This window comes from Mesoplodon mirus (assembly GCF_964341445.2).
Source record: "Mesoplodon mirus genome assembly, chromosome: 15".
Taxonomy (NCBI): Eukaryota; Metazoa; Chordata; class Mammalia; order Artiodactyla; family Ziphiidae; genus Mesoplodon; species Mesoplodon mirus.
Genome location: NC_138991.1, coordinates 28,180,252 through 28,200,824, shown reverse-complemented (window position 1 = coordinate 28,200,824; position 20,573 = coordinate 28,180,252). Strand labels below are relative to the sequence as shown.

Here is a 20,573-nt window from a genome sequence, read left to right as displayed (position 1 = left end):
CCCTCCCAGACTGTTTTCAGTGCATACTCACTTTTCAAAAAATGAAGACAAAACACAAGATGGTTATCACAATATTGATTTTTCAATATCTTGCCGGAACATTTCCTCATGGCTTCTTCCTTAAATGACGTTGATAGCTTTGTGATCTTCCACAGATGCTGCCTTATTTAACTGACCCTAGCGATGGGCATTTGGGGATTTCTAGATTTCTCTGTTATAAGAAACACGGTGATGGGCCCTGAGACCTCACTGCCTACTTGTGTATTTTCTTGTAACAAATTCCTAGAAGAGGAAACGCCGGGTCACAAGGTACGGCCATTTTTTTTGTTGTTGTTGTTGCGGTACGCGGGCCTCTCACTGTTGTGGCCCCTCCCACCGCGGAGCACAGGCTCCGGACGCGCAGGCTCAGCGGCCATGGCTCACGGGCCCAGCCGCTCCGCGGCATGTGGGATCTTCCCGGACAGGGGCACGAGCCCGTGTCCCCTGCATCGGCAGGCGGACTCTCAACCACTGCGCCACCAGGGAAGCCCAGGTACGGCCATTTTTTAAGACCCATCAAACTGCCCTCAATGAGTTCAGCAGGACTGGTTGTCCAATCCAAATCCGATTTCCTCAAAGCCAAGAAGTCTTGGTTCATAGCCCTCTCAACAGGAGCTGTGAGCCCCTAACCCCACCTCCACATCCAGACTAAGGCCAAAGCCCTCCTCTGAGCCCAGTGACCTAGGGGCAGGCTGACTCAGCTGCAGGTCCTTACCTGGGCCCATCCTAGTCCTGGGTGAGTCAGCTGACCAGGGAGCAGGAACCCAGCTGGGACAAGGGCCACCACCTTCCAGGGAGGGGACCAGACTCCGTCAGCAGTGGCTAGAGGACGGGCAGCAGCACCTGGCCTGCAGGTAAGAGCGGGGCAAGGGGCCCCTAGAGGTGGGGACAGGGATAAGGGAGACCTGCTCTCACCTGTCTTCTTCCCTCCCTGTCCTGACCCTTCTGGGACTTCCAGGCCTTTTTCTCTCAAGGTGCTTTTCTCTGGCAGTGAAATGTGAACTGGGGTTTCCTCTTCCGAGCCCAGCCCTGGGCCAGGTTCGAGGGCTGGGTGATATTTATCCAGACATCACTAGGGCTCCAGGCTCCTCCTCACTGCCTGGGTCAGTTCTCACGGAGATGGGACCCACACTTTGCTCCTTGAAATGGGCCCCTGGAAAGCCAAAGAGCAACTCCTACAAGGAACTGAGTGCGGGCCTCAGTTTCTGTCACTTACTTCTCTGCCTGAAGCTGCTTCCATTAACAAGCTCCCTCCCACGGGCAAGGAGAACCTGCTGGGGGAACTCAGCCAGTGGCCTGACCTGAACACTGGTTTCCTCCTGTGGGGACTCCCATGCAGTCAGGGGAACTGAATGAGGTAATGGATATAAGGGGCTGGAACATGCCCTCCACACAACAAGCCTCAGAAAAGGGTGCTTAAGATGGGGCTGCTGTGTGCTGGGCCAGCACTGCGCTGGCTGCTGTACATACGGTGGCCCCAGCTACTAACAGCTGCACCGCCATCACTTCTCGCCTGGGCTCCCTGTCCACCCGTGCCCCCCAGTCTATCCTCCAGATGAAAGTCAGACCATGTTACTCTGCTGCTCACAATTCTCCAGGGGCTCCCATCTCATCAGGGTAAATGCCAAGCCCTCAGCATGACCCACAGGCCCCACAGGATCTAGTCCCTCTCGCTACCTCTCCAATCTCCTCTCCTGCTACTTCCCCTATGAACAACTGGCTTCAGTCTCACTGGTCAGATGTTCCCTAAACAGAGGGCAGTGGCTTGTCCTCAGCCTCAATGCTTCTCCCTCCCCACTTAGGCTTTTACTCAAAAGCCACCTGTCACCCCCCCACCCACCCCCTGGCAGTGAGGCTCTTCCAGACCTCCAGGCTCTACCCTCCACTCTGCTTTATCTTTCTCCCCATCACTTCCCACCACCTAACATGGCATAAGCGCTTATTTAATCCAGCTAGAAAGTGACACTCAAGGACAGGTTTTTCTTTTGTTCCCTGCCTTATTACTGGTACTTAGAACAGTACTGGGACTTAGGTGCCCAGTAAATGTACTGAATGAACAATAGCTAACAATTATTGCATGCCCCTTACGTACTAGTGCTTTCTGTACATACCTCTTTTATTTAAGAATCTTTTAATTAATCTCCACAATAACTCTGTGATACAAGTATTGTTACCCATATTACAAAGGAATAAATGACATGCCAAAGGGACTTGTCCGTGCTTGGGCTCCTGAGTCAGAGGCAGCAGTCTGAACCCATCCTGCCTGCCTCCAAGGTCCTCGGCTCCCACTCTGCCTCTCCTGGGCCTGAGTTCAGGAGTGTCCGCACTCCTTGAAGAAGTCCACAGCTTTTCTCCAGCAGGTAGTACAGCCTGAGAGAGGGAGGGGAGTGTATGCTGGTGGCTTAGCAACAGCCTCTTCCTTTCCTACTCACCACATCCCTGGGCTAATTTGGCCTTCCAGGAGCTATTCCTCTGACACTCTAACCCACGCTTCCCTCCCGCACACTGTCTTCTGAAGGATGGATGAGCTGTCCACAGGAACAAGTGGGCGTCCCGTAGTTTCAGCTCTTTGGAACAAAGTGTTCCAAAGGAGTGTTCTCATTCCGAAGTCCAAAGATGGGGGCTGGCGACCCCTTTTCAATCCTGCCGGTCCAGCCCTGCTGGACCTGATTGCTGCTTTGTTGTGGGAGTTGTTATTGCTCAGAACATTACAAAGTACATCAGCTCAGGGATGGAAATCCTGGAAAATGCAGTGGGAGAGGAAAATTTCTCTGGGTGAGATAGGTTAGATGGGTTCCTTTCTTTTCAGAGGAGCCAGTTAATTTCGGGAAGTCATCAGCACCGAACTGAGCAAACTCTTCCATTGTCAGACTGCAGGAGCCAGCCTTTCAATCTGCCTCATCAGGGCACCGTTTTTACTCCCCTTCTAGGCCAGGGTTTTTCTTCAAAGGACTTTTTGGGGCTTTCTCTTTTGGGTCTGCTTTTCTACTTCTTTAAGGAACAGTAACTGGATGCCTGCTGTGTAGCAGGCAGTGGGCACAGCACTGGGGCTTCAGAAATGAGTGACATTCCTGACCAAAGAGGGAGACAGGCAAACAAATACAGCTCAGTGGAAATCCAACCCAGGAAATGCAGAAGACCTTGCTCACAGCGGGTGCTTAATAAACAGTAGTGGGATGAATGATGAATACGCGAATATGAGATTCTGTGGTCTACAGAAGGGAGGCTTGCCTAACTCTGTGTTTGGTTTTGGGGATTTGGGGGGGGAAAAGAAGAGGAGTTCACCAGATGAACAAGGTGGTGGTGGCTGGGGGGAGGTGTGAATGGCATTCAAGACAGAGGGAACAGCACCTGTAAAAGCACAGAGGCATGAACTAGCAGGGTGAGCTTTAGGATCAGCAAGCAGTCTGGAATGAATGAAATGCAGGGTGAGTGTGCAAGAGTGAGGAGGTCACCAGGAGTCAGTGGAGAAGGTACCAGGAGTCACGTCCTAGAGACTGGAATGTCAAGTTGAAGTCCCATCATATTTTCTCCTGAGGGCAAGAGCTGGGTATGGCTGGAGAGCAGGAGCTAAGGACAACTCCCAGATTTCTGGCTCAGACCATGAGGTGCATTTCGTGGTGTCACTGTAGAGGGGCAGCAAAGCTGGGGAAAAATGAATGCAGTTTGAATAAACTGCAGGAGGTAGTAAAGATCTGGACTCTTGGGCCCGGGCCTCCTTATCCCTGGAGTAACATACTCCACTCTCACCCTGCTGAACCTCCATCCTTCACGGTCCACTCGGCGTCTCCTACCTTCCTCCAGGCCTTCCCCGTTGCCCTAGACTTTTATCCTGCACCCCGCAAACCCAACTGCCTGTATCTCTAAAAATGTGCAGTGGGTCCATTGTTGCTGTGGAAAGTGATCTGCCTGGCCGAGCCCAAGACCTCTATCTACCCTGGGGGTCAGGCAGTCATTCCTGGGTGGGATCCCAGAGTAAATCTTCGTGGAGTGGGGCGGGGCACGTGCAGCTCAGCACTAGGACTGGAAGTCAGGGCCGGGCAAGAAACCTGGGACGGTGGGAAGGACGGTGACGTCACAACGGTAGGGCATACTCGGGATCCAAGGAGCTGCCTCTTCATTATGAGCAACAGGCAGCCCGCAGCGCAGGCGTGTCAACTTTGCCCTCCTCCCTCCCACAGCTGCCTTATAATGGAATCTTATCAGCCAGCAGGGGGCGGCTCAACCGCACCCTCGCCCCTTCGGGAAGCCGTTAATGCACCAGGGGTCGGGGGCGTGGGGAGGCGAAGGGACACTCGCCCCTTTAAAGCGCGATTTGATCCGCGTAGACTCCAGGCGCGTAAAGAGCGGACGCGGACCCTGACCGAGACTTCCCATCTCTTACTCTGCTGCTTTACCTGATTTTGTGTGTGTGTGTGTGTGTGTGCGCGCGCGCGCGCCAGCCACGAGCGCCTGGAAAAAGCAAGAGGCCGGGTGAGTTTAGCCGGCCAGCAACCCGCGGGGCACGGAGACCGCCATTTGCCATCCCGCAATCGCGGGATACTCTGGGAAACGCCGGTAGCCACGCGCAGCCCTGTGTGGGTGACACGCATGCGCCCTAGCGGCCGCAGCGCGTTCTAGCGGCTTGGCGGGGTTTCTGCGCAGGCGCCGTAACCCATAGCAACCAGGAGACGTCGCCTCAAGCGGACTGTGGAGCTCCCGGAGCGTCAGGGTGGGGAGTCGTTTGGAGAGCTTTGATCCAAGATCGTTGGACAGATTGGGAAACTGAGGCCTGGGGTGAAGAACAGGCCCTAGGAACCGTTGGGGCTTTCTCCGGTGCCCGAGTGCTCGGAGTTTTGTGCCTGGCTGCATCAAAAAGCGGGAAATTAAGGCTGAGGGAGGGGGCGGGTTCGTCTTGAGTGGTGGTTCAGTGTGCCCCCCACCCCGGGTTAAAAAAAAATCAACGTGATGCCCTCTCTGTACTATAAAGGAGAAATGAGAGCAATGAAAGTAATTTATAATAAATGAATATGCCCTACACTATGTAAAAGCTCAGACTGGATGACACCCGGTCACGTCTGTACCTAACTTAAAATGAGAAAGTTTGGATTTAATAGATAGTATTCAACTAAATTTTGCCAAAGTTTACATTCGGCATCTTTTTTGTTTGTTTGTTTGTTTGGCTGCGTGGGGTATTAGTTCCCCGACCAGGGATGGAATCTTCCCTGCGTTGGAAGGCGGATTCTTTACCACTGGACCACTAGGGAAGTCCCTATATGTGGCATCTTGAGTCAAAGGTTAAATGTATTTGTATACAGGCGTGCCGTCACTGTGACAGCTACAAACGCAGACACACATGGGTGCGTTCTGGTGACTCACCTGTTCTCGGAAGGATTGACAGTGATTTTCCACAATGGTGAACAAAACAAAGAATAACTTCCTCGGTTAAGCTGGTGTATACATTTCTGGATAATATATTGTATATTAAAACCAGGGAAAGTTTCATTGTATTTGTATATAAAACAGGTTATAAACAGGTTTTTTGCCTCCATGAAGGTTTGGCAGGGTATTGGAAAGTTGTGCAGGACAGCTTTGTCGTGTGACACCCAAAAATGCCCCCATATATTTCCAATCTGTTCCTTGGAAAACCACTGATTTATTCAGTCGAATCCCAATTTTTGCCGGCATCCATGTGCTGGGTGCTGTTTTGGTGGGGAGGCACAGGGTGGTGAACAGGACACAGTCCCCACCCTTCTGAGTTGGGGCCCAGTATGAGGAAATACCCAGATAATAATCATACAATATGATAAATAACTTGACAATAGGGGTAGTACAAGTCAGTTTGGGAACACATGAAGACCCGGCCAACAAGCAGGGGGTCCCATGGTCTGAAAAAGCCAACCAGAGAAGAAACTTTTGAGCTGAGCCTTGAAAGAGCACCACGCAGAGAAGGGTGGTGTGCCAAGCAGAGGGATTAGCATAACTGAAACAGATCCAGTGTTGCTAGCACGCGGTGGACACCTAAATGTTGTCAATGAGTAGATGCATGACTGAATGAGACACGCATACTTGCTGGCAGGGAGCCATTCCCCACTGTATCATGAACCGCTAAATGGCAGGGGAATACCTGCCTCTTGATTCCACCCAGAGCCCAAACCTTAGTTGAGACCCAGAGTAGATGGCAATGGTGAAAGGGTCCCAGACACAGAGGAAGGGTTGTGTGGTCTTAGCCTGGGAGTGATTTCCAGGAAGTAGATCTCTGATTCTGCTCTCCCAGAGGGCAGCTGCTAAAGCTATAACCGGCTCTGCTGCTTCAGTGTTTGAAAAAGCAGGGCAGGGGTGCCTCTTATTTTCACACCTGTCGTTCATGTGTGATCCTGGTAGCAGGGCATGTTTTTGGCACATGGTACCTCCTGAGGACTGTCCCGAGATAAAAGTCTCCCAGAGTGTGTGCACAGTGGGGAAGACCACAGACAAAGTGGTCTCTTCCCCCAGCTGATTTAAAGGAGGTCAGGGCCAGTCTCTCCCCCTAGGACAGTCCCTGTCCTCTTGAGATGATCATTCCTGCCCCAAAGGCTAAGGCAAAGATCTGCAGCTGCCTGCCTGCAGGAGCCAAGCAGGCAGCGTAAGTCAGCTGGATGGGCACTTCGGGAAACAAGGAGGTGCGTGCAGCCCCATGTTATGGCAGGCTGCGACTTGGGCCTGGCTGACTGTTGCCGTGTATGATTCCTGCTCTTGCATTGCCAAATAGTGTGATTTTTCTTTTCTGTACAAGTTAGAAGTGAAGAATTTTATATTTCCAGATTTTAAAATGTTGGCACTAATTCAAATGAAAATAAAAAACAAGGCTGTGAGAGGCGAACAAAACCTGTTTGGGACCTCTCATCCCTGTTTCCATCCTAGGAAGGTGCATGTCCATAGGATGTCAGAGCTTTACTTTACAAGGAGAAAAGTGGGAGCCCGGGCAGAATGCATTGCTTCTGGAAATATTATTGCGTTGGTGTCCATGCTAGGGGCTAGGAGTTCCATAGCAAATTAGAAGGTCCAGTTCCTGCCCTTCTGGAACTCCCAATAGGTAGACAAAGAGGCAACTACAGGAGTAGTGAATGATCAACAGAGTAAGAACATGAGTTGGGTGAGGAGGGGGGTTTGGGGGCGGGGGGAGCACAAATCAAGGCAAGCTTCCTAAAAGAAGAGCCCTCTGGTCTGGGACTTGAAAATAATTGGGAGTTAGCTAGGTAGGGAGTGGAGGGGGTAGAAAGGTATTCCAAATAGAGGGAATAATAATATGTGCAAAGGCCTGGGGACATGAGAAAATTCGATTAATTCCAGGATCTGAAAGCAGCTCATTATGGCTGAAGCTGAGGGTGGGGGTTGGGAAAAGGACATGTGGAAAGAAAGAAAGCAGGAGAATTAGGCAGGGGGGTGCAAGCAAATGTCTATATGGTCTCAGTGCCAGTGAGTAAAGCGGTCTTGATGTAAGAGACAGCGGAGGCTGGTGGGGTCTGGGGCGCCCGGGAGTCAGCTGCGACTCAGCTGTAGCCACTCAGCAGCGGTCCAGGGTTGCCAGAGTGTCCTGTTTTTCAGGAGCAATGTGAAGTTAGATTATTAAAAACAGCGTCTTGGACTTCCCTGTTGGAGCAGTGGTTGGGAATCTGCCTGCCAATGCAGGGGACATGGGTTCGAGCCCTGGTCCAGGAAGATCCCACAGGCCTCGGAGCAACTAAGCCCGTGCGCCACAACTACTGAGCCTGCGCTCTAGAGCCCCTGAGCCACAACTACGGTGCCCGCGTGCCTAGAGCCCGTGCTCCGCAACAAGAGAAGCCACCGCAATGAGAAGCCTGCGCACCACAATGAAAAGCAGACCCTACTCGCCGCAACTAGAGAAAGCCTGCGTGCAGCAATGAAGACCCAACACAGCCAAAAATAAAATTAATTAATTAATTAATTAATTAAAAAAGCGTCTTGGGCCTCCCTGGTGGCGCAGTGGTTGAGAGTCCGCCTGCCGATGCAGGGGATACGGGTTCGTGCCCCGGTCTGGGAGGATCCCATATGCCGCGGAGCGGCTGGGCCCGTGAGCCATGGCCGCTGGGCCTGCGCATCCGGAGCCTGTGCTCCGCAACGGGAGAGGCCACAACAGTGAGAGGCCCGCATACAGCAAAAAGAAAAAAAAAAAAAAAAAAAAAAGCGTCTTGAGTTCTGCATTTGGGGGCTACTTTGAATGTATAAAGCACTTGGCAACAGATTTTTTTTAAAAACATCTTTATTGGAGTATAACTGCTTTACAATGTTTGCATCTGGCCTTTGAGCCACCTGTTCCAATCTTTGGAGGAAACGTAAAGGGAACGTGGGCTCGATTCTGAGAGCGTGGAGCCACTGGGGGCTTTCAGCAGGGCGTGACATTCCAGGCTCATGCAGAAAGGGCCTGTTGGCTGGAGAACAACAATAGAGGAGCTAGGACTCACTGGAGATGTTGTGGTACCTGCAGAAGGGCGGGGAGATGGTGGAGGTCTGCAGACAGCATGGGGATTAGGGATGGGTTGTGGGAGAGATGGGATTTGACGGCAGATTAGGAGGGATGGGGGAGGTCGTTGGGGAGTGTTAAGGTTGATACAAGGGTCAAGGCAGCAGGTACAGGGGAAGGACGAGGAACAGTGATGGATGAAGATGACCTCAGCCCCTGTGGGTCACTCAGGGGAGATGCCCAGAGGATCTGGACCTGGTGCAGAGAATGTGGGCCCAGTGGGGTGAATAGGACACCCCTTGACCCCAAGGAACTGCAGTTCAGGTGGGAAGAGAGACTGAGGATGATTGAAGAGTCCAGGGCCGGAGGCCGGCCCAGAGTCTCTTCTGAGGGCAGGGCCCTTGGGAGCAGCAGTGACCTCATTGTCTGAGGAGCCAGGGTGGGAGGGCGGGGCAGAGACACCAGCTAGTGACGACTGGCCCAACAAAGGCCCGGAGATGTGACAGAGACAATGTGTTAGTGTGTAAATGGAAAAGATTCCAGAAAGACAAACTGTTCCTTCCTCACATTTCAACTAGGAAGGAAATAAAGCATTTCTGTGAGGTAATTTCTTTGCATTTCTTTTGGTACCTTGCTCCGAGGTCCTACTGGTTCTCCTCTGGGCAGGTAGAAGGCGTTCAGTAAATGTTTATCGTGCTTCCCCCCATTTCCTTCTCCCTCTGCAGCAATACTCTGCTGAGTGTATAAATTCTGCTAGTTTGTGTGCATGTTTTTAAGAGTTTCCTTTGGTCTTACCTCACTGTGGTCAAGATCAAGAGTCACCAGCAAGACTGGAAATGGCTGGTATGCAGTAGGAGCTCAAATGCCCAGAGATGGAGAGGTGTGTGGGGGGCTGGAGAGGACTTCTAAAGTGCCTGCTGCCTTTCTGTTGTAATCTTAAGTCCCCGCCCACTTGACAGTGGGCTGAATCCTGCGTAGTTGTGGGATGATGCTGTGCAAACCCTTAACGGTGGCCGGGTATACAGCAGGTGCTCACTACCCACCAGCTGGACTGGATTTAGGTCTTGTGTGATCAGACCTCATAAGCCTGTCTGACCTTTGAAACAGGACAGGGAAGGACATGGCCCCCAGTCCTGCTTTGCCTGGTCAGCATGTGCTAGGTGACCCCGGGTCTCAGGTTCTAAAGCCTAGAGTCAGCTGAACACGGTGGGATGGGATTTTTGCGGGGTTGAGAGCACGGGCTGGGGAACCAAACAGACTTTGGGTCAAATCCCAGCTCCCCCATCTCTAAAATGGGGATAATAATACCTTTGTGACGTCTTTCTCGTCCCGAGAGTGCTGAGTGGCACACATCCGTGCCTCCTCTCAGCCCTCAGCCCTCCTCACCCTCTGTGCCCTGCAGGGTGTTCCAAAGAGCAGCCATGTCCACCCTGTACCCATCTCTGGAGGACCTGAAGGTGGACCAAGCCATGCAGGTAAACTGCCAGGCTATCAGCCTGGGGTCCCCTGACGGGGTCTTCTGGATTACGTCACGGTAGCTAAGGGAGGCTAGTCTTGGGTCAAGTGTTGGGGACCCCTGGGAGTTCCTGACTGGCCCTAGGGCATGCAGGTCCCCACTGCAGGGCCTGCTGGGCAGAGCAGGTGTCCAGAGGCCAAGGCAATGGAATTACAGCAGGTGGAGAAGACCAAGCAGCTGCAGACCGGCCCGTCTGGTGCCTGCTCTATCCCAGTGCTTCCTCCATCCGGGTTCGTGTAGAACCCATGCTCTAGGACAAGCTTCCAGAGTAAACCCCGTGGCCGTGGCGTTTGGCCTACTCAGCCCCCAGAAGCCCTTTTCTCCTTCCATCCCGCATGAGGTCCTAGTGGGTTTTGAGAATTGGGGGCTTTTTGACTGGAAATTTGCCTTAGCTGCCTCAGGTAGTAAACGAGTTGTGACATTTGGTGGGTCGCGGGCCCCTGGGAGAACCTGCCTCCAGAAGCGTGGACATCTGCAGAGGCCACATTTACTCCAAGGGTCATGGACACCCCCCCTCAGGCCGCCAGCATACCTAATGCCCTGAGCCCCAGCCTCAAGGAGCCCCAGGCCTCAAGGGCTCTGGGGCTCATGGCCACAGCTGACCGGCACTCCCCATCCATCCCCAGGCCGAGGCCAGAGCCGTACCCAGGAAGCCCGCCCTGCCGGGACAGGGAACAGACTCCCAGCCTTCAGGTGAGTGAATGGACTGCGGTTCTCCTGGCTAAGAGTGACCTCTGCTGGACATTTCCAAGAGCCTGCCTCCTTCCTGCCTCTGAGCTGTGGGCACTATGTAGGCTGACCCTCCCTAGAACCCTTTGAGGGGGACACTGAGAAAGCTGCCCTTTGTGAGGGCACTGACTGCCCTGACTTGGGGCCACCAAGGAAGGCTGGAGACCAGGATGTGTGTGGTGGCCCTGGAGCTGCTCGTGGCCCTCTTGATTCAGGCCCTGTGGTAGCAAACTTGAACTCAGGCCCAGCTCTTCTCCTCACCGTGCAGTTCCCCAGAGCTGCCCTCGGGTCTGGCCGATGCCAAATAAAGTCAGTTAAATTGAACACCAAAGTGATACACGAGGTACTCGGTGTCCCAGGCTGCTCCTGGAGAAAGCAGACCGTCTGAGGGGAGGACCCACAGTGCCAGTGAGCGTTCCTGGGAGTGCAGAGCCATCTCAGGGGTATACTACATTCTTGGGAGTAAACAGCATCCCCAGGCCCTGTTTCTTAATAAAAATGAGTGACCACCTGGGAGCCAGGCAGGTGTGGCTAATCTCAGGCCCGGAGTAACACCTTTCTTCTTCCTTCCTTCCCTTCCCATCAGTTTTGTACCCAAACCTGGCGGAATTGGAAGGTTATATGGGTCTTTCGTTCTCCAGCCACGAAGTCCAGCAGAACCTGCCTCAGATTCCAGAAGGTGCCAGTGTAGGTATTTGTCTCTTGCCTGATGTGGGTCCTCCTTCTTGGTCTTACCATTTAAACAGACTTGAATCTCCTCTTTCCCCAGCGTTGCTGCGCCTCTGTTTTTTGATGGCACTTTGTATTTTCAGCCTTCATTAAAAGTGCTGTGAGGGGCTTCCCTGGTGGCTCAGTGGTTGAGAGTCCGCCTGCCGATGCAGGGGACTCGGGTTCATGCCCCGGTCCAGGAAGATCCCACATGCCACGGAGCGGCTAGGCCCATGAGCCATGGCTGCTGAGCCTGCGCGTCCGGAGCCTGTGCTCCGCAACGGGAGAGGCCACAGCAGTGAGAGGCCCGCGTATCGCAAAAAAAAAAAAAAAAAAAAAAAAGTGCTGTGGGGTTTCGTGGTTTCCCGCGGGCCTTGGGGCTGAAGGGCCACTGCCTGTTGACCTCTGACCTGCTGGCCTGAGCCTTCTGGATGAGAAGGGAGGACATTAAACCCGGCCTGAGCCTGGGCGCTTCTAATGAAGGGCTGCCTGTGACTTGACAGCAGCTGCATGGTTAGGCAGAGCTCAGTGGGGAGGAGCTTGTCATCCAGCCCCACTCCCCAAATTAAACAGTAATGCTTGATTCCTGCTCCCCATGGCTTCAGAGAGCAAAGGAAATCGTAACAGAGAAATATTCACTCCTGAAAATGTATTCACCTATAGAATCAGTCCCAAACCCTCTCCCAATCAGCTCCAGCCTCCCCGCGGGCCATCTGTCAGTTGTCCTTGTCTGCCAGCCCCTCCCTGGTCCAGTGCAAATCGATTGCAGAGTGCAAATGCAAATCTTACTAAGGCTGCAGGATTTCATGAAATTGATGGAAATGAGGGTGAGAACTGCCACACTGACAAATGAGGATTTCATAGGAAAAATCAGAAAGGATGAGGACATGTGGGACCCTGAGAAAAACTGGGGACACCCTGGGGTGTTTCTCCAAAATGACCCTCTTGACAGTCATGTAGGGAAGTACACACATGAAGCAAAGTAGGTCATGTTGTAGATAGTCCAATTTTAATCTATCGACTTAATCCCTCTTTGGTCCAATAATTAGGACAACCTAAATTTTGATAAAAAATGACAGATAATGCATTTTTATAATTAAAAGTTTTAAATTATTTTTCTTTCATTTAAACTTTTTATTTTTAAGTAATCATAAATTCATAGGAAGTTGTGAAGATAGAGAAGTCCTTTGTACTCTTCACTCAGTTTTCCCAGTGGTTCCATTTTATGTAGCTACACTATAACGTCAAAACCGGGCATTTTACATTGGTACAATGTGTGTCTGTGGTTCAATGTCATTTTATCACCTGCAATCACCAGCGCAATCAAGATAGAGAACTATGTCATCACCACAAAGGTATCTCTAGTGTTGCCCCTTCATAATCGTTCCCAGCCTCCCCCTCACCATCCGCAGCCCCTTGGCAACCACTAGCGTGTTTTTGTCCCTATAACTTTGCCATTTCAGAAGGTTATGTAAGTGGAATCACACGGTGTGTGACTTTTTCAGGTGGACTCTACACTCAGCATCATGCCCTGGAGATCCTTCGAGGCTGTTGCCTGTATCAACAGTTCATTCCTTTTTATCGCTGGGTTGTGTTCCATGGTGTGTCTGTACCCCCAGTTTGTTTAACCTCTTGAAGGACATTTTAGTTGTTTCCAGTTTTTGTCTGTTATAAACTAAGCTATTATGGATGTTTGTGTACAGATCGGATATAAGTTTTTGTTTCTCTGGGATAAACGCCCAGGAGTGCAATTCCTAGGTAGTGTTATAAATGTATGGTTAATTTTTTTTTTTTTGGCGGTACGCGGGCCTCTCACTGTTGTGGCCTCTCCCGTTGCGGAGCACGGGCTCTGGACGCGCAGGCTCAGCGGCCATGGCTCACGGGCCCAGCCGCTCCGCAGCATGTGGGATCTTCCCGGACCGGGGCACAAACCCGTGTCCCCTGCATCGGCAGGTGGACTCTCAACCACTGCCCCACCAGGGAAGCCGCATGTATGGTTAATTTTTTAAAAAAGAAACTGCCAAACTATTTCCAGAATGGCCGTACTATTTTATTTTCCTGCCAGCAATGCATGAGTGTTTTCAGTTTTTTCACATCCTTGCCAGCATTTGGTATTATCACTATTTTAAATTTTAATCATTATGGTAGGTGTGTAGCAATGCTTTATCATTGTCTTAATTTGCATTTCCCTAATGCTAGTGATGCTGAACATCTTTTCATGTGCTCATTTACCAGCTGTATATTCTTTTCGGTAAAATGTTCCTTCATATCTTTTGCTCATTTTCTAAATGGATTGTTTTTTTAAGTCAACTTTTGAGACTTTATTCTAGAGTCCTTTGTCAGGTATTTGGTTTGTAAATATTTTCTCCCACTGTGTAGCTTCTCCTTTCATCATATTAAAAGGGTTTCTTGCAGAGCAAAAAGTTTTTAGTTTTGATGAGGTCCAATTTATTGATTTTTTTCTTTTGTGGATTATGCTTTGGTGTCCTAAGAAATTTCACTGAGCCCTGGTTCCTAAAGATTGTCCCTTTTACTTTCTTCTAAAACTGCTATAGTTTTATGTTTAAATTTATGATTGAATTTGAGTTAATTTTTTGTATAAGGTGTGAAGTCAGTGCTCATACTTTGCCCACGGATGTTCAATTGCTCCCACACCATTTGTTGAAAAAACTCTTCTTTCTCCAATGAATTGCTCTTGCACCTCTGTTAAGAAGCAGTTGCCCCTCCTTGTGTGAGGCTATTTCTGGATTCTCTCTTCTGCTCCATGATCCATGTCTGTCGCTCCCCAATACCACACTGTCTTAATTACTGTAGCTATATAATAAATCTGGAAATTTGGTAGAGTTATTTCTCCTGTTTTATTCTTTTTATCAGAATAGTTTTAGCTATTCTAGTTCCTTTGTCTTTTCATATAAAGTTTAGATTAACCTTGCATGTATCTACAAAACATCTTGTAGAGATTGTGAAAGGAATTGCATTAAATCTGTATATCAATCTGGGGGCAGTTGACAGCTTTACTATGTTTTCCCAATCCATGAATACAGAATATCTCTCTATTTATTTAGATCTTCTTTGATATCTTTTATCAGTGGTTTTTCATTTCCAGCATACAATTCCTGAATATGTCTGATTAGATTTACACCTAAGTATTTCTTTTTTTTTTTTGAGTGATTGTAAGTGGTATTGTATTTTTAATTTTAGCTTCTACATGTTCATTGTTAGTACTTAGAAGTACAATTGAGGCTTCCCTGGTGGCGCAGTGGTTGAGAGTCTGCCTGCCAATGCAGGGGACATGGGTTCGTACCCCGGTCCGGGAAGATCCCACATGCCGCGGAGCGGCTAGGCCCGTGAGCCATGGCTGCTGAGCCTGCACGTCCGGAGCCTGTGCTCCACAACGGGAGAGGCCACAACAGTGAGAGGCCCGCGTACTGCAAAAAAAAAAAAAAGTACAAATGATTTTTTTGTATATGTTGGTCTTGTATCCTGTGACCTTGTTGAACTCACTTATGAGTTCTAGGAGTTTACTTGTAGATTCCTTGGAATTTTCTAGTGAAGTATCATCTCATCTGCAAATAGAGACCATTTTATGTCTTCTTTTCCAATCTATATGCCTTTTATTTCCTTTTCTTGCCTTATTGCTCTGGCTAGTTCTTCCATTACTGTATTTAATAGTAGTGGTACGAGTGGACATCCTGTCCTTGTTCCAGATCTTAGGGGGGAAAGCACTCACTCATTTTGGTACTTTTACCTTATTTTTTTTCAAGGCAGAGATCAAATTGAGCCCATTTCCCCCCATCGTTCACTATTTTCTGTGGAACTTTTATTTTTAAGTGGATTTGAAAGGGCTCTTCTCCTGACACCAGTTTCCCTTTCCTATTTACCTGTCCTCTCTTCTCGCCCTACTTTCCTGGCTGTTTTTCAGGGGTGTGGACTTTGACGCCCCCTAGTGGCATCATTGAGCCATGTTCCCTCTCGTCCGCATGCGGAAAAGTGTGTGGGCTGGGGTGGACTGCGGCCCAGGGTCCACTCCATTCTCCTTACCCCCTCCCTGCTCCCACCCCGGGGACTCTTGTGGCACGAGGCCCCAGGCGCTGGCTGACCGCCTGCTCTCCTGATGTCCGCAGGCAGCGGTCTCGGGACCCTCACCGGACCAGGTGGTGGCGCTGGTGTCCGGGAACAGCTTGGGCGTGCTGCCTGGGGAGGTGAAGCCCGGGGTGCGCGAGATCCACCTGTGCAAGGACGAGCGCGGCAAGACGGGGCTGCGGCTGCGGGCCATCGACAAGGTGGGGCTGGGGGTCGGGGGGGAGAGGAGGGGCCCCGCGGAGGAGGGCGAGCCCGCGTGCTGGACAGCGCCCGCCCGCAGCCCGAGCTGTCCGCCCTCCTCCGCGCGCCTCTGGGGTTCTGGCCGCCTCGTCCACCAGCGGGAGAGGAGGCAGCGCGGGGAGCCCCATCCACAGTAAGGAAGGGGCTGCGCGGGCTGGGAGCCGAGGCCCACCTGACCCCTAGGCCAGGCTCTTCTTCTCAATCCCCTCCTACAAGGCCCTAGGGCTGGCTCTGGGTTGTGCCAGGGGTCCTCTACCTGCCCCTCCGTGGGCTCCTTGCATCCTTGCCCCCCAGTCAAAGGGATCTGGCTTCTGGGCAGCTGTCTGCAGACTGTGGAAGCCGGGGGCCCTGGATGCCAGTGTGAGAGGCCTTGTAGTCCAGTGGTTGGGGGTGCAGCCTCCAGTTGGGGTTGAATTCCTGACCCCGTTGCTTCCTAGCTGTGTGGCCTGGAGCGTTTCCTCTCCAGGAAAATGGGATTGCCTGTGTGTGCTGCACAGAGCTGCAGTCCCAGTGCCCTGCAGGCTCCGAGGATCCGGAGGCAAACAGCAGCTTGGAGGAGGGACCTGGGCTCATGGTGGGCGGGGAGAACTGACTGTGGGGACTGCCTCCCCCAGGGGCTCTTTGTGCAGCTGGTCCAGGCCAACACCCCCGCGTCCCTGGTGGGGCTGCGCTTTGGGGACCAGATCCGACAGATTGACGGGCGCAACTGTGTCGGGTGGAGCACAGACAAAGCCCACCGGGTGGTGAAGAAGGCGTCAGCTGAGAAGATTGTCATGGTTATTCGGGACAGGTGAGTAGTTGGGTCCCAGGAGCCTCTCTGTCCACCCCCAGCCACGCCCCAGGCCCAGCTCACTGTCCCTCCCTGCCAGGCCATTCCAGCGGACCGTCACCATGCACAAGGACAGCACAGGCCACGTCGGCTTCGTCATCAGGAAGGGGAAGATCATCTCTTTGGTCAAAGGGAGTTCTGCGGCCCGCAACGGCCTCCTCATCAACCACTACGTGTGCGAGGTGAACGGGCAGAACGTCGTTGGGCTGAAGGTAAGCAGCGGCTCTGTCCCGGGACATCGGGGGCTGGGACACGCCAGGTGGTGGGCAGGTTCGTGTCTGCGGGTGGGCTGCTGCCCCCACCCCAGCCTCAGTTCCTCATCCTAAGGCTGCTACAGGGATTCAAAGTGACAAGGTACCCAGAGCTTCGAGCGCAGTGCAGGCACAAAGTAAGTGCTCAGTAAATATAAGCTATTGTTACTTACACATGGAGGCCAGAGGTGTGACTGGGAGCTGGGGGGTGTGTGGGGGTAGGGGTTAATGACCTGTGTAAGGACATAGGTGCCCAGGTGGCTCCTGGCTGCATGGACACCTCCTTACTCTGTGTGGCACTTCTGTTTGTATCCTGGATCTTGTTCAGTAATAGGAATATTTTAGAAAATTGCTCTTCAGAAGTCCATTTCTTACCTCTTTTTTTTGCCCTCCCAAGGGGATCTGCGTGGCGAGTTTTATCTTTAAATACAAGAAGGAGCAAGTGGTCTAGGCCCAGTGCTGTGACCTGGACTCGGGGATGGGTGCTTTTGGGGAATGGACCCCGGCGGAGGATGAGTCACGCCGCTTCTGGTCCCTGGATAAGCGAGAGTGGTTTATCCCGACTTGATGCCACCAGGACCGAGAGTGCTTCTCAATCCCAGCTGTGATCTAGAGTGAGGGTCCCTGCCCTCCTGCAGCCAGGGCTTCGGGGCTCGCAGGTAGGGCTCCCGGGTAGAGGTGGCTTGGGCGGTGGCTTCTCACTCCACAGGTGGCACCGTCTTTTAAGCCAGTTCTCCTCCCCTTCACAAGGGCCACCACCATCGCCATCCCTGTCGCACATCGTCCTCTCTGTGCCTCACGGTCTCCCCACCTTCCCTGGAGGCTTATTCTGCTGCCTCATGAGCACTGTGATCAGCAAGTTCTTCCTAACGTCTGTCTGACGTCCCTCCTGCTGCATCTCTCCCCTTCCTTGGGGATCAGGCATGACAATCCAAAGGGAATCCATTGTAGCTAAAAAGCTGAGTACGGTAATACCAGTTCTGAGTGGCTGGCTCTACTGGGTGTCAGGGAACTCACTCCTTCCAAAGCATGACCGTTGCTTGATCTTAACTGTTCTGGAGAGCAGTCATCTGCTTGATCTTAACTGTTCTGGAGAGCAGTCATCTGCTGCAGATTCTCTCGTCCTCACTGATGGCTCAAGGCTTCACTATGAACCTATCAGTTATCCTACCAAACAATGGTGTAAGGCTCTAAGGACTGGGCCTGACCCTTTGCTGAATGGCCCCAGAGAGCTATGCTTCTTGAGCTCACTTATCTTCTCAAAGGTCTGTCTATTTCTACTCCGTGGCCATCACTACTCCCACCTCGCACATCTTCTCCCATTTATCCTGGAACAGCTAAGAAAACACATACCTGGGTTAGACATCTGTGTAAAGTAAAGATCATGGTGTCTGAGTAAGGGCCAGAGGCTCTTCTAATGGCCATAGCGTTTGTCTTTGGACTGTTTGGCGCACTTTGTGTGGATGCCTTTTGTTTCTTGTTCTCCCCATGATCTGAATGGCTTCTGCGGGCCTCTCTTTTCACTAGTCGACAAGATGTAAGAGGAAGAAGTACCATACGGGCTCGGCTCAGGCTGACAGGCGCCCAGTGAAGGGGGTGGGGGGGAGCCCCTGCTGTCCCCCCACCGCACGGTTATTCTCTTTGTGCTTTGGGTCCAGAACCCGAGTGTGACGGGGTCCTGGGAAACGGCATACATGTGTGCTTGGTGAGATTCCCAGGGCTCTTTGGGCGAAGTCACGTTTGTGAGGCCCTGTTAGGTGTCAAGCCCAGACAGGCCCTCGAGCTGAGGGTGGGAGGGGCACGCTCATTTTACTGACAGGGCCTCAGGTGGGAGGCCCACGTTCTTGCTCACCTGAGGGGCAGCCCTGTCCCTGACGTCAGAATGTCAGTGGCATCCTTCAGCGGGGGCCGTGCTGACCTCTCCACAGAGATGCCTTCAGAGTTGCCCCTGGCCCCCAGGTTGACCGCTCACTCACCCCTTCTCCAGGACAAAGAAGTCACGGAGATTCTGGCCACAGCTGGGAACGTCATCAACCTGGCCATCATCCCCACTGTGATCTATGAGCAGATGGTCAGAAAGTAAGGCTGGTCCCCTCCTGCCTCCCCCTTCACCTCCCCACCTCCCGTCCACCCCGGCTTCCTCAAGGCTCTTGCAGAGCCCAGACCAGCCTGCCCTCTGCTCTCCTGCCCTTGCCTCCCTTCACGCTAGCCAGTGGCTTCTGGTGATTTGAAAGTCTTAGACTCGGAAGTGAGGGCCTACAAGGCATGCACAGGCTTTGCGGGGAGGGGGAGAATGTGCTGCCAGTGTTGGCGACTGTCCTTGTTGCTGTATCTAGGTTGTCCCCAGCCCTGCTCCACCACACCATGGACCACTCCATTCCTGACACCTGAAGCCACGGGAGAGCAGCTCAGCCCTCTCATCCTTCAGCAGGAAAGGGAAAGTCCTCAGGGGACAGGCTGTGGAGGCCTCTGCCTGGGGGCAGGGCTGTCTCTCGAGGTGGGCGTGTTCTGGGTGGGGCAACATTGGATCACATGGGCCTGTCATTTATACACACTGGCCTCCTTGGAGCCTCAGCCTCTTAACTGGGCTAAGGCAGGGGCAGGGCCCACAGGCAGTGATTCTCTGAGCCGATTTAAATGCTGGGCACGTAGGCAGGCCGACTAAACACTTCCTAAAGTTGCAGCTGGGTCCCTTTCAAACTTTTGCCTCTACCAGTAAAACATTTCCACGGTTTGAGAGAACAAATACATTTTTGGGGGAGAACTGTTTCTTTTTCCTTTACTTGTTCTTTGTCACAAACTGTATTTAGTTATAACCCGTCACTGTCTTTTGAATAAAGATTTGGTTTTACATAAAATCCCTTCCTCGTAAGTAACTGAAATTCCAGAATCTTCTGTCTCGTGACATGCCAGAGCTGGTTTTCTTTTAAGCAGTGGTGAGACCAAGGCCTTTGCTATGTATTGCCTCTGAGAGCAATGACTGTGCTTTGCCACCGTCACATGCCGCCGGTCTGGGACATGGATGACTAGAGGGGGACGGTGTGGGGCCCTGGAAGGGGGCCCTCGCTTTCGCGCACCCCCTGCTCAGCGACTGCAGCTGGCTTCCTTATGTGCAGAACGGGCGTGAGGACCACTTCAAGGGTGCTGGAGAGGATGGAACACGTGCACTTACAGGGCCCCGCGGGTCTGACGGGAGGGCGTGGGGTGCGCCAAGTGACCCCCTGGAGGGGAGTCAGAAGCACGGCAGAGCTGAGCCAGCACGCAGCTCTCTGGTTCCCTCAACCTCAGGAAAGATCTCTGTCTGCTCAGCTTTTCCCAGGATGCGTGTTATGATGCCCGTGCAGGTGGGGACAGGTGTGAGCCCCCTTTATCCCCCTCGCCCCCACCCCCAAAAGACACAGTATAAAGAAAACAGGCCAAGGATCTTGTGTTTTCATGCTTTAATTCAGAGCTGTCTGCTGTAGGTACAACTCTGTCTGACCAAAAGGACAAAGAAGACAAAAGTGAAGACCCCTCCCCACCTCCCCCCTTCCTGTGTCCCCTGAATTCTCTGTCAAGGGCATGGCTGAATGTGGCAGTGCACCGTGACTTGTGTGCACTGATTCCTAGGTCAGAGGGGGTCATGATTTCCCTGGGCAGAGGCCCCTCTGTAGGCCTTTACCCCAGAACCTTGTCATCTGCCCCCACCCCACCCCCCAAGGTGCTGCCAGATACCCCTGTGCTAGTGGCGACTGG

The 20,573-nt window shown here is 52.2% G+C and overlaps 1 protein-coding gene across 5 annotated transcripts; it reads left to right on the top strand.

The window, feature by feature from the left end:
* Nucleotides 1-835: 835 nt before the first annotated feature.
* SDCBP2 (syndecan binding protein 2) lies at nucleotides 836-19,782 on the top strand. Of its 5 annotated transcripts, XR_014295991.1 has the most exons (10): nucleotides 836-893; nucleotides 9,885-9,957; nucleotides 10,625-10,691; nucleotides 11,314-11,414; nucleotides 15,560-15,718; nucleotides 16,373-16,548; nucleotides 16,628-16,799; nucleotides 17,236-17,497; nucleotides 18,826-18,917; nucleotides 19,175-19,221. XR_014295991.1 is itself a non-coding variant. In XM_082643545.1 (9 exons), the coding sequence occupies exons 2-9, from the start codon at nucleotides 9,904-9,906 to the stop codon at nucleotides 19,227-19,229; spliced, it is 876 nt and encodes a 291-aa protein (XP_082499671.1). In that variant the 5' UTR covers nucleotides 836-893; nucleotides 9,885-9,903; the 3' UTR covers nucleotides 19,230-19,782. The 5 variants fall into 5 exon arrangements, 2 of the variants coding, with proteins under 2 accessions (XP_082499671.1, XP_082499672.1); XR_014295990.1 differs by having other exon boundaries at nucleotides 16,628-17,497; nucleotides 17,589-18,917; nucleotides 19,175-19,232; XR_014295992.1 differs by having other exon boundaries at nucleotides 16,628-17,497.
* The last annotated feature ends 791 nt before the right edge of the window (nucleotides 19,783-20,573 follow it).